At 40.8% G+C, this 14,434-nt stretch overlaps 1 protein-coding gene across 2 annotated transcripts in view; it reads left to right on the forward strand.

The window, feature by feature from the left end:
- mtss1 (MTSS I-BAR domain containing 1) overlaps window positions 1-14,434 on the forward strand; it is a 118,611-nt gene that overhangs the window by 18,784 nt on the left and 85,393 nt on the right. For both annotated transcript variants that reach the window (XM_036949855.1, XM_036949856.1), the window contains exon 2: window positions 5,727-5,788. In XM_036949855.1, the coding sequence (XP_036805750.1) occupies window positions 5,727-5,788 (62 nt within the window). The remainder of the gene's footprint in view (window positions 1-5,726; window positions 5,789-14,434) is intronic.

A 14,434-nucleotide genomic window follows, 5' to 3' on the forward strand; every position in this document is an offset into this window, starting at 1 on the left:
TCAGGACCCATGCAGTACTACGGATCACTGAAATTTAACAGCCCATCAACCTCTGAACAGCCCTGTGGGAAACTGTGGTGTTGTAGTATCCGAACGCACCCACCTTAACTGTGTGATCCACAGGTATTCTCAATCAACAAGTGCCCTTTTAGGTTCCATCTATCTTTATAAGGACAGTGCATCATTCTCCATCCAGTGTGAAAAATGTATTTGAGATGTGCAAAAAGTATGCTCAACCTCGGTGTATGACTTGTTACAGGGCTATCGGGCTCCCCTAGCCTCCCAAGGGCCCTTGTTAGTAGCAGTGTAAGTGTCGAGAGGAGCTGGACCGTGATCTTTTTTGTATCAATTATTAATCCAATAAGTGGAGCACGGGAGGCAGGCTGGCTCCGCTGTTGGTACATCTCTAGGCATGAATGAAGGACAGCTGAGCTTCAGCTTGAATGGAGCAAAGTCCCCTACTTTACTGTTCAACAGGATCAATGATCAGTTAGGTTCCAGTGGCATACCCTGATGCTGTTTTTGGAGGCAGAGAGATGGTGCAAGAACTAGCCAGTAGGAGTGTAGAAGGTGTATGTTAGTCATTTCGTCTTTCCATAGCAACGGCAAAATGTAATAGAGATTCTCTCCGGGAGTGAACTCCGAAACAAAGGCCTTTCATGCAGTTTAAAGAGAAACTCAAGGGACTAACTTCAGAAGAGCTCTACTCACTAGGGAGAAAAAAATAATCAAGGAAGTGGAACCATGAAAGAAACAGGGAGGGCTCTCCTGGGTGGATCACTTCAAGCTTTTTTCAGACACAGGAAAGCAACCTCTTTGGTACAAACCATTGGCACTGGTAGGCTACAAGTGGTGCTTAGACGCTATGCACACAGTTTTCTAGCCTGCAAGTAGTCTACAGCTATTTTCCCCTTCATAATTTCATGAAGTTGTAAAATGATTTATTTTTATTGAATTCTGCTGCTGAAACCAGTTTGAAAGGTGAGAGACGAGCACAAAACTGCAGGCTATAGGCTATACTCCCCATCCCACACTGTCCAGCCGCTTTGATCCAGATCGCGGTTTGCCAGGTGCAATGGCCTCAGGTTGCCATTTCAGAGCATCTCCACTGTTCATTTACGGTTTTGCTAGTGCATTCAGGCTGCCGTGTGAATCTATTTCCTGTGTGTGGTATTTCTATCGAAGTAATATAAATCAACCAGTGCCTGTCAAACAGCACCCGCAAACAATTAGTCATCGTGAAGGCAATTGATTGAACAGTGGGTCATTACACCTCAAAAGCATGAGGATTTTGACACCCACCTGTTTCTGTTCATTTATGTAGTTAGAAACATAATATTAGCGTTCCTGTAAAATTATTTTGTTGAAATATAATTTGATCTCTGAGAAATTAAACTAATTGATTGCACCCAAACTGGCAAGTTTTCATCTATAGGATTCATATGATATCCCATAGGTACTATATTTAACATCTGATTTGGACCAAGTTTTTATAACAATGAGTTAGACATGAGGAATCCAAAGAAATGGTCAAAAGCCACCCACTCATGTATCAGGGATAGTCCTACTCTGAGCCGCAGCGCCATACTAGTCAGACATAGAGAACTGATACTGTATAATCGTTGTTGGGGTGGGTTTGTGTTGGGCACTGTGGGTGGATTTTGACCATTTCTTTGGATTCTACATCTCTCTCAAGGTTTGGTCCAAATCAGATGTCAAGTACTACACTACCGTTCAAAACTTTGGGGTCACTTAGAAATGTCCTTGTCTTTGAAAGAAAATCACTTTTTATTTTAAAATAACATCAAATTGTTCAGAAAAAACAGTGTAGACATTGTTAATGTTGTAAATTACTAGCTAATTTATTTTTTAAATGGATTATCTACATAGGCGTACAGAAGCCCATTATCAGCAACCATCACTCCTGTGCTCACAACGTCCCATTGGTTAGCTAATCCAAGTTTATAATTTTAAAAGGCTAATTGATCATTCGAAAACCCTTTTGCAATTATGTTAGCACAGTTAAACTGTTGTCCTGATTTAAAGACTGGTGACATCCAGTGGAAGTCTTAGGAACTGCAAGAAGGTCCCTTAGAATTCTGGATTCCCAATGAATGATAGGCAGGTCTTAACTTCTGGGGATGAGTAGCAGGCGGTTGAATTTGGGCATGCTTTTCATCCAACATTCCGAATGCTGCCCCCTGTCCTAGAGAAGTTAAAGAAGCAATAAAACTGGCCTTTAGACTACTTGGGTATCTGGAGCATCAGCATTTGTGGGTTTGATTACAGGTTCAAAATGGCCAGAAACAACTTTTCTGAAACTCGTCAGTCTATTCTTGTTCTGAGAAATGAAGGCTATCCCATGTGAGAAATTGCCAAGAAACTGAAGATCTCGTACAACGCTGTGTACTACTCCATTCACAGAACAGGACAAACTGGCCCTAACCAGAATATAAAGATGAGTGGGAGGCCCCGGTGCACAACTGGGCAAGAGGACAAGTACATTTGACTGTCTAGTTTGAGAAACAGACACCTCACAAGTCCTCAACTGGCAGCTTCATTAAATAGTACCTGCAAAACACCAGTCTCAATGTCAACAGTGAAGAGGCGACTCTGGGATGCTGGCCTTCTGGCAGAGTTCCTCTGTCCAGTGTGTTGTTTTTATTGGCTAGTCTGAGATATGGCTTTTTCTTTGCAACTCTGCCTAGAAGGCCAGCATCCCGGAGTCGCCTCTTCACTGTTGACGTTGCGACTGGTGTTTTTGCGGTTACAATAGTAATTTAAAGCTTTAACTTGTTGAGTGTAGGGTGCAGTATTTAGATTTTTTTTATGAGAAACGTACCCATTTGAAACTACCTATTTCTCAGGCCCAGAAACTAGAATATGCATATAATTGTCAGATTAGGATAGAAAACTCTAAAGTTTCCAAAACTGTCAAAATTGTCTGTGAGTATAACAGAACTGATATTGCAGGCGAAAACCTGAGGAAAATCAAACCAGGAAGTGGATTCTATTTTGAAAGCTCAATGTTCCATTGCTGGCCTTCGCTCCATTTAAAGGGATATCAACCAGATTCCTTCTCCTATCGCTTCCTCAAGGTGTCAACAGTCTTTAGACACAGTTTCAGGCTTTTATTTTGAAAAATGAGTGAGAAAGATAATATTGCGTCAGTGGATAGCTGGATGTTCGCAGAGTTTTGCTTGCGCAACAGAGTGGGGCAGCCATCGTCTCTCCCTCTCCTATTGAAAAAGTGACAGTCCCAGTTGATATATTATCGATTATATATTTTAAAAACAACCTGAGGATTGATTATAAACGTTTGACATGTTTCTGTGGACATTACGGATGCTATTTGGAATTTGTCTGCGATGTCGTGACCGCTCGAGCCTGTGGATTTCTGAACATAACGCGCCAAACAAATGGAGGTATTTTGGATATAAAAGTAATCTTTATGGAACAAAAGGAACATTTGTGTAACTGGGAGTCTCGTGAGTGAAAACATCCGAAGATCATCAATATGATCAAAGATCCCAAGCTACTTTGATGCTAGGTGTTCATAATGTTTTGTCTACACAAACGCTTGGATTGCTTTCGCTGTAAAGTATATTCTCAAAATCTGACACGAAATTAAAATGGCCAATTTTGAATGCAATCAATTAGCTTAATTTCTCTAATTTATATTTCAACAAATGTTGCAGGAATGATAATGTTATGTTTCTAACTATATAAATGATTTCAGATCAATCTGAGATGCTTGGTGTCATATCTTGTTGGAACGGCCCCAATAAAACTGAGTACTTCCCAACCTTACCCAATTCTTTGTAGCCTGAAAGGCAAACAAGGATTTCCTAGAATGTTTGTGCTGAGAAACCGGTTTAGAGTTATGTTAGTTGTTTCCTCAGAAATCGCACCATAGAGATCACTATCAGTTTATTTTCCTCCTCTCTAGAATACATTACCTCTGCGAGTCAGCACATCTCCTAAAACTGTAGCTGTGTATAACAGCTGTATTGCTCTGTTGCCAACAGGGGAAAAAGCTTATTTTTTTCTCACTGGCCTTGGGGCAGCAAAAGGCTCATTATCATGTGACTCATCTCATTTACTCACTGGGCCCTGTATGTGAACTTACATAAGGATTGGTTTGTTGAAGCAGGTCAACGGAAAGCAATTGGCATGCAGTGAATGCATTTACTGTCAAAATTCAAGGAGAAATTAATTATTTCATTTGTACATTGCGTACATTGCTTGTTCTGTAGTTAATGTCCTTGTTTCATAGTGACTACTTCCAGTAGCTTTCTGGATCAATCGCTCCCTCGGCCAAGGACAAAGGTTGATTTGATTCTTAATTGTTAGTGGATAGTCACACACCAAATAGTCCCTTTGGAGACGGAAGGTACAAAACAAGCACCACCTGTTACATCCATGTGTGCATTGGTTCATGACCCAAGCGGCACGGTGGACTTCTCTTCATCCAGAGCCAGGTTGCATCAGTGACTGCCCACTCTGCCTTCGCTGGCCCCTTTTCCAATGGTCACTCGAACAGTGCAGGATTAGGGTTGTCAGATTTGTAGCAGGTGACTACAGTCATGGCGTTGTCTGAGCAACAAGAGTGTAGTCATTCTATTTTTAGTATTTTTCCAATGGAGAAGTTGAGTTTAGTAATGGAAGCTCCATGTCCATATAAAGCAAGTTCTATGAAATGTTGAAATGTAGTGGGGCTCCTGAGTGGCACAGCAGTCTAAGGCACTGCATCTGTCCTAGAGGCGTCACTACAGACCCTGGTTTGATTCCACGCTGTATCACAACCGGCCATGATTGGGAGTCCCATAGGGCGGCACACAATTTGGCCGGGGTAGGCCGTCATTGTAAATAAGAATTTTTCTCTTAACTGACTAGCCTAGTTAAATAAATGTAACCAAATTTAGGTTAAAATGTGACAAAGGTAAAAGTGACTGACTGGCCTCTGGTGGTTCATCTCCTGTGGTCTAATATATTTAATTCAGCCGAGGTGCGTGCTTGCAATGGGAGCGAACAGCTTGGCTCGGCCGATAAGAGGCTAAACGCTTGAGACTTATTGTCTAAGCGGCATTATCCACCCCACATTTTATCAACAGCGGCTTGGGTCAGCCATTACCAGGTGACCAAGTTTTGGCTAGGCCTACCTCTGTTTCTATTTTTACATTGAATCATCTCTATAGAATTTGACTTATTTTTTGTGCACCATGCAGTGGTCCTTTAGTTGGCTCTGATGTTTAGGCTTTAATTTCTACTCATGTTCTGTAGCCAGTGCTATGTTTTTGCCTCTGTAATATTTGAACTTGACAGACAGCCGCGGCCTTATATTTAATTTCACATACAGAAGAACCCCTTAGTAAACTAGCATTATAACTGCACTATTAGAGCTAGGAACACAAGCATTTCGCTACATGCGAAATAACTTCTGCTAAATGTGTGTGACCAATACAATTTGATTTGAACTCCAACTGGTTCAATGCAGCAGCCCTATTGACTTGTCAAGCCTCCCTGACTCACTCATTTTCCCAGTAACAGGCAATATCCTTCACATCCAATTAAAAATGACGGCAAACTTGATTGAGTTAAATCATCTAAGCAATTGCAGTATCATAGAATGGTCTAGTAGCCGCTGACATGAAATGTTTATGTCCTATATATTTAATGATTTACTACTGTTTTTAACATCTAATCCCCATGCGTTTTCTTTACAGGCTAGTTATCCAGCCTGGGAGGACTTTGTAACCAAAGGAGTGAAGCTGCAATCCCAGCTAAGGTAAGAACTAACCATTGCCTCTGCAACCCCTCTCAATCAATATCCATTCATTTGCAAAAAGGATCTGTGTTTGCATGTGCCAAAGATGAACAGTGAAGTAATGACTGAAAACCCATCCCAAATTACATAAAATAACAGGCAGTTTCCTGCAGATTTCTTGGCCAGATACGACTCTGTATAGAGATCTCATATGAAATGGAAGGTCATGTTTGCAGGGTCAGCATATATTCTGGCCACAGCACTGCCTCGCTGCTGCACCCAGGGAGAAAATGTAAAATGAGGATAATGACTCCATGCGGTCCACTTGAGTTGATAAAAACATCACCGTGTCCGCTTCACTCATGCCCAATTAGCACTGGCGCTAAATCTAGCATACTGTCAGGGCAACTGGAGGGCAGGGCACTGCCTTGCTCAACCACCCTAGGAGTAAGCAGACCGACAAACAGTACCTTCAGGAAGTATTCATACCTGTTGACCTTTTCAAAATGTTGTTACAGCTTGAATTCAAAATTGGTTTAATATTTGTTCACCAATCTACACAACACTACATAAGGACATTGAAAACATGTTTTCAAATGTATTGAAAATGAAATACAGATATCTAATTTACAAAGAAATTCACACCCCAGAGTCAATACTTTGTAGAAGCACCTTTGGCAGTGATTTTAAAGCTGTGAGTCTTTCTGGGTACGTCTCTAAGAGCTTTCCACACCTGGATTGTGCAACATTTGCACATTTTATTATTTTCATAGTTCTAACAGCTCTGTCAAATCGGTCCTTGATCATTGCTAGACAACCATTTTCAGATCTTCTTGAACATCTACGGCAAGACCTAAGTCAAAACTGTAACTCGGCCACTCAGGAACATTCACTGTCTTCTTGCTAAGCAACCAGTATAGATTTAGCCTTGTGTTTTAGGTTATTGCCCTGCTGTTAGGTGAATTAATCTGTGTCTAGTGGAAAGCAAATTGAACCAGGTCTTCCTCCAGGATTTTGCCTGTGCTAAGCTCCATTCCATTTAATTTTTTTATCCTGAAAACATCCCTAGTCCTTAACCATTACAAGCATACCCATAACATGATGCAGCCACCACTGTGCTTGAAAATATGAAGAGTGGTACTCAGTAATTTTTTGTATTGGATTTGCCCCAAACATAACACTTTGTATTTAGGATAAAAAGTTAATTGCTTTGCCACATTTTTTGCAGTATTACTTTAGTTCCTTGTTGCAAACAGGATGCATGTTCTGGAATATTTGTTTGTACAGGCTTCCTTTTCACTCTGTCAATTAGGTTAGTATTAGGGATGTTAATGGTACATTTAAATTGCCGTCAGAATTGAACAATGGTCAGTCATAAAACAGGAACAGAGAGGCGAAGGTCGAGAGCCGTGCGTCCTCCGAAACCCAACCAAGTCGCGCTGCTTCTTGACACAATGCCCCCTTAACCCAGAAGCCAGCCACACCTATGTGTCGGAGGAAACGTGTCAGCGTGCATGCGCAGACATGGTCGCCAGGTTGATTCCATGTGTGTTATTTCATAGTTTTGATGTCTTCACTATTATTCTACAATGTAGAAAATAGTAAAAATAAATTAAAACCCTTGAACGAGTAGGTGTCCAAACATTTTACTGGTACTGTATTTCACCATTTACAGTAGTGAGATACAAGTTTCAATTCTATTTATCATAGTATATGTTTGTAAACTTACCATGAAGTACCATAACACATTGTTCTCTGCCATTCCACCCACTAAAAGGGCCTCTATTTTAAATGCAGGTTGTAGCACAACAAAATGTTTAAAAAGTTGAGCGGTGTGAATACTTTCTGAAGCCACTGTCTCTTTGGTACTTTAGGCTAGCCACCCACTTTACTCCTGAAGGTTAAAATGAACTCCTAGACCAGGACTCTCCAATCCTGTTCCCGGAGAGCTATCCTCCTGTAGGTTTTCGCTATACAACCCCAGTTGTAACTAAACTGATTCAGTTCATCAACCAGCTAATTATTAGAATCAAGGGGCGCTAGATTAGGGTTGGAGCGAAAATCTACTGGATGGTAGCTCTACAGAAACATGGTTGGAGAGCCCTGTCCTAGACCCGAAACAATTACTCCTGTATACCCAAGGAGGTTACTGATATAGGTTTTTAGCAATATGGAACTTGTTCCACATTGCCTTCCGATGAGCTTGGTTGAATTTTTCACCATATTGCTTGCTTACACCCCCCCCCATATCTCTACATGTCCATTTGCTTAGAGTAAGGAGTAAAGGTTGACTTGGGATTCAGCAGTCGTGTGTCTCTCTGGATTTATTTTGGGTCTGTCGTTTAATAGTGATTGAAGGAAGGAGCGTCACAAGGAACAGTGTTGCCATACTCTGCCAATTATCGCCCTGTAACAATGGCACCTCTCTGCTCTTCCCGTCAAACAGTTTCCATTGTCCAAGCTTGCTGACGATTGTCAAGTTGTAGTATTTCCACCGACCTATCTTGGGGTTACGAGTGAGAGCCGCCGATGGCCAATCACAGCCGTAACACCTGATACCCTGGTCCTAATCGGTAATACCACCCAGCACTCACAGTACATTACAGGGTCTCTACAATACAGCCATTGATGCTCTGTGTCTGAGCTACTGTGTCCTCCATGACTCCATACGCCGTCTGGCGCAGGAATGCCTATGCCTTAAAACCTTTTTAGTTCTGAAGGATTCGTTGCCATAGAAATGTACCAGGCTGAAAGGTGAGCCGCATGCGTATGACAGTTTATCCAGAATTTACCAAAGTTACCTCGCTAATAACTCTTCAAACCTGCTTCATAGGATACCCCTCAGGCCAGTACAAGAGTGCTGTTTTGGGGAAAAGTCTAGTCCAGACACGAGTGGGTGAATTTGTTTCACCTCTGTTTGGAAATGCACAATACTCTACCTGACTTACTCACTAGGGTGAAAATATTAAAAACAAATTGATTCCCACTTTGGAACATTTGCAAAAGAATCCAGAGAAGGGGCAAAAGATTAGTCTATTTTTAACAGATCACAGTTAAACAATCCAATATATAAAGCAATGGCATACTCACTAGGGGAACAATGCCTACATTTAATAATGATTTAAAATCCCAGAAACTTCCATCTAAAGGGCAATAAGAAAATAGGTCTAAGACGTGGTTATGTAGGGGTTTTCCTAACCGTGATTTAGGACTGACCTTCCTGTCATCAAAACAGTCACAGGCCGTGTCTGAAATCTGACTTGCCTACTACTTATTTAAATGGCATACTGTGTACTAATCGTACTACATACTCTTTAGCACGTACTGCTTAGTAAAAAAGCTATGCCGTATGCCACGCCCTAACGTATTACTTTTGGTGCGTTCAAGACGACTGAACTCAAACAAAACAAGCTCAGACTGAAAAATGTCTGGTTGGAGCTCTAGGATGTTGCCTCAGTTTCTGACTTGTAATTCTGAGTTGGATGACCGTGATTTTTTTAAATGTTTATTTATCACCATGTTGTGACATGGCACCCAGCCTGAAGGGAATGGTAAAAATGTAACAACACTTAATAAATTACCGTAGGAAGGTTGGCTACCTACAGGCAACGGTACTGGGCTAGCTAACAAATATCCAGCAAGTTTGCTAAGTTGGCAAGGGATACTCGCGCTGTCCCTTTTACTGTGATGTTAAGGTTATGCTATTATATGCAAGAGCACTACATCTGTAATTTTAAGTCCTGTCTGAATCTGCCATGTCAGTCATTTTTACGTAGGAGAGTAATTCCAGCCGGGGGAAGAAATATGACTTTTTTCGACAAACTACAAGAACCTCTAATACTAGTTCCTTGCAAATCGACATTCCTTTTGATAGATGTCTGAGTTTGATAGGTGTTGCTCGCAGGTTGAGCAAGAAACCGAACTGATTTGATAATTCGATGCTTTTAAAACGAAGTGCTGCACATAGCCTTCGAAAGTATTCAGACCCTTTGACTTTATCCACATTTTGTTACATTACAGCCTTTTTCTAAAATGGATTAAATAAACATTTCCTCAGAAATCTATAAACAATACCCCATAATGACAAGGCTAAAACAGGTTTTTTTTAAAAATTTGCTAATGTATTAAAAATATACTCAGACCTTTTGCTTTAAGACTGGAAATTGAGCTCAGGTGCGTCCTGTTTTCCATTAATCATCATTGAGATGTTTCTACAACTTGGAGTCCACCTGTGGTAAATTCTATTGCTTGGACATGATTTGGAAAGGCACATACCTGTCTATATAAGGTCCCACAGTTGACAGTGCGTGTCACACCAAAAACCAAGCCATGAGATCAACGGAATTGTCCATAGAGATCCGAGACAGGATTGTGTCCAGGCACAGATCTGGGGAAGAGTACCGGAATATTTCTGCAGTGTTGAAGGTCCCCAAGAACACAGTGGCCTCAATCATTCTTAAATGTAAGAATTTTGGAACCATCAAGACTCTTCCTAGAGCTGGCCACCTGGCCAAACAGAACAATCAGGGACAAGGCCCTTGGTCAGGGAGGTGACCCAAGAACCCGATGGTCATCCTGACAGAGTTCCTCTGTTGAGATGGTTGTTCTTCTGGAAGGTTTTCCCATCTCTGCAGCACTCCACCAATCAGGCATTTATGGTAGTGGCCAGGTGGAAGCCACTCCTCAGTAAGAGGCACATGACAGCCCGCTTGGAGTTTGCCAACAGACAACTAAAGACTCTCACACCACGGAAAAACAAGGTTCTCTAGTCTGATGGAACTCTTTGCCCTGAAGTCCAAGTTTCACATCTAGAGGAAACCTGGCACCATCCTCAAGGTGAAGTGTGGTGGCAGCATCATGCTGTGGGGATGTTTTTCAGCAGCAGGGACTGTGAGACTAGTCAGGATTGGGGAAAGATGAACAGAGTAAAGTACAGAGATCCTTGATGAAAACCTTCTCCAGAGTGCTCAGGACCACAGACTTGGGGCGAAGTTTCACCTTCCAACAGGACAACAACCCTAAGCACACAGTCAAGACAAAGCAGGAGTGGCGCCGAATACAACAGGTATAGATAAACCTTCCCGTGAAATTCATATTTACAAGCTTAACTTCTTGGTGACGGGGCAGTATTTTCACGTCCGGATGAAATGCATTCCCAAATTCAACTGCCTGCTAGTCATCCCCAGAAGATAAGATATGCCTATTATTAGTATATGTGGATAGAAAACTCTGAAGTTTCTAAAGCTGTTTGAATAATGTCTGTGAGTATAACAGAACTTATGTAGCAGGCAAAACCCAGAGGAAAAACCATTCCGATTTTTTGTTGTTGTTGAGGTCACTCTCTTTCCAATGGGTTTTCATTGGGAATCCAGATTTCCAAGGGACCCCTTCTTGCAGTTCCTACGGCTTCCACTGGATGTCACCAGTCTTTAGAAATTAGTTGAGGTTTTTCCTTTGTGTAATGAAGAAGTAGGCCTGTTCAAAACGAGGGTCACTTGAAGTGTACTGTTAGAGGCGAGTGACCAGAAAGGTAGCGTCAGTTTGTTTTCCTCCTGTATTGAACACAGATCATCCAGTCTTCAATTTTAGCGATTATTTACTTTAAAAAATACCTGTACTACAAAAGTATTTTGAAATGTTTTGCTGAAGTTTACAGGTAACTTTTGAGATATTTTGTGGTCACATTGCGCAAGTTGGAACCTGTGTTTTCCTGGATCAAAAATTGACATTTTGGATATATATCGACGGAATTAATTGAGCAAAAGGACCATTTGTGATGTTTATGGGACATTTTGGAGTGCCAACTGAAGAAGCTCGTCAAAGGAAAGGCACGATTTGTATTTTTATTTCTGCGTTTTGTCGCGCCTGCAGGGTTGAAATGTTTTCTCTCTTTGTTTACTATTATCCTCAGATAATAGCATCGTTTGCTTTCGCCGAAAACCCTTTTTGAAATTTGACATGTTGGCTGGATTCACAACAAATGTAGCTTTTAATTTGGTATCTAACATGTGTGATTTAATGAAAGATTCATTTTATAGTAATTTATTTGAATTTGTCACCCTGCATTTTCTCTGGCTTTTGGCCAGGTGGGACGCTAGCGTCCCACATTACCCAGAGAGGTTAACCAACAATGCAGTTCAAGAAATAGTTAAGTATTTACTAAATAAACTAACGTAAAAAATAAGATAATCTAGGACAAAAAATTACATAACGAGTGGCTACCAGTACCGAGTCAAAGTGCAGGGGGTACAGGTTAGTCGAGGTAATTTGTTAAGTGACTACGCATAAATAAAAAGCAGGGAGGGGTGTCAATGTAAATAGTCCAGGTGGCCATTTGATTAATTGTTCAGCAGTCTTATGGCTTGGGGGTAGAAGCTGTTAAGGAGCCTTTTGGTCTTTGGCTTGGCGCTCTGGTACTACTTGCTATGCGGTAGAGAACCTATGACTTGGGTGACTGGAGTCTTTGACTCCAATTTTTTGGGCCTTTCTTTGACACTGCCTAGTATGCAGGTCCTGGATGTCAGGATGCTTGGCCCAAGTGATTTACTGGGCCATACACACTAGAGGTCGACCGATTATGATTTTTCAATGCCGATACCGATTGGAGGACCAAAAAAGCCGAGACTGTTGTTTTTTTTGTTGTTTTTTTTGTTTTTTTTTACATTTAAAAAAAATGTATTTTTGTTTATTTGTAATAATGACAATTACAACAATACTGAATTAACACTTATTTTAACTTAATATAATACATCAATAAAATCAATTTAGCCTCAAATAAATAATGAAACGTGTTCAATTTGGTTTAAATGCAAAAACAGTTGGCACATATTGCACTTTTACTTTCTTCTCTATTTAAGAAAGCTAATGCTTCAGTTCCTTGCTCAGAACATGAGAACGTATGAAAGCTGGTGGTTCCTTAACATGAGTCTAACATGAGTCTAAAATATTCCCAGGTAAGAACTTTTAGGTTGTAGTTATTGGAATTATAGGATTATTTCCCTCTATTTCATTAACCTTTGACTATTGGATGTTCTTATAGGCACTTTAGTATTGCCAGTGAAACAGTATAGCTTCCGTCCCTCTAGTTAGCGCGCGCTAACTAGCTAGCCATTTCACTTTGGTTACACCAGCCTCCTCTCGGGAGTTGATAGGCTTGAAGTCATAAATAGAGCACAACGAAGAGCTGCTGGCAAAACACACAAAAGTGCTGTTTGAATGACCGTTTACACGCCTGCTTCTGCCTACCACCGCTCAGTCATACTTTTATGCTCAGTTAGATTATATGCAATGCAGGACACGCTAGATAATATCTAGTAATATCATCAACCATGTGTAGTTAACTAGTGATTATGATTGATTGTTTTTTTAGATAAGTTTACTGCTAGCTAGCAACTTACCTTGGCTTACTGCATTCGCGTAACAGTCAGTCTCCTTGTGGAGTGCAACGAGAGAGAGGCAGGTTGTTATTGCGTTGGACTAGTTAACTGTAAGGTTGCAAGATTGGATCCCCCGAGCTGACAAGGTGAAAATCTGTCGTTCTGCCCCTGACCACGGCAGTTAACCCACCGTTCCTTGGCCGTCATTGAAAATAAGAATGTGTTCTTAAAACCTCTTAGAACTACCCATCCTGGATCCGGGAGAATTGTCATCAACTACACTAATTAGCATAGCGCAACGGTCAGAAAAGATTCATATTCATGAAATCACAAGTGAAATATAGTGAAACGCAGCTTAGCCTTTTGTTTATCACCCTGTCTTCTCAGATTTGAAATTATGCTTTACAGCCAAAGCATGACAAGCGTTTGTAAGTTTATTGATAGCCCAGCATAGCATTATGTCCAGCTAGCAGCAGGAAGCTTGGTCACAAATCAGAAAAGCAATCAAATTAACAGGTTACCTTTGATCTTAGGATGTTTTCACTGACGAGACTCCCAATTAGACAGCAAATGTTCCTTTTGTTCCATAAAGATTATTTTTATACCCAAAATACCTCCGTTTGTTGGTCACGTTGTGTTGAGAAATCCACCGGAAATAGCGATCACGACAACGCCGAAAAAAATCCAAATTATATCCATAATATCGACAAACATGGCACACGTTTTTTATAATCAATCTTCAAGGTGTTTTTCAAATATCTATTCGATAATATATCAACTGGGACAATTGGCTTTTCAATAGGAGCGAGAGGAAAAATGACTACCTCGGTCTTTTACGCAAGAATCACTCAGAGCCCTCAGCTGGCCACTTACGCAATGTAGTCGTTTACGCTCATTCTTCAACATAAAGACGTGAAACTGTCACAATGCTGTCGACACCTTAGGGAAGCCACAGAAAAAGGAATCTGGTTGATATCCCTTTCAGTGGCCAATAGGGGTGCATAGGAAGACAACGGTTTCAAAACATGAGTCACTTCCTGATTGGATTTTTCTTAGGCTTTCGCCTGCAATATCAGTTCTGTTATACTCACAGATAATATTTTGACAGTTTTGGAAACTTTAGAGTTTTCTATCCTAAGCTGTCAATTATATGCATATTCTAACATCTGGTCCTGAGAAATAGGCGGTTTACTTTGGGGAAAGCTATTTTTCCAAAAATGAAAATAGTGCCCCCTAGTTTCAAGAGGTTTTAACTGACTTGCCTAGTTAAATAAAGGTATTAAAAAAATAA

The sequence above is a fragment of the Oncorhynchus mykiss genome, chromosome 17 (assembly GCF_013265735.2).
Source record: "Oncorhynchus mykiss isolate Arlee chromosome 17, USDA_OmykA_1.1, whole genome shotgun sequence".
NCBI lineage: Eukaryota > Metazoa > Chordata > Actinopteri > Salmoniformes > Salmonidae > Oncorhynchus > Oncorhynchus mykiss.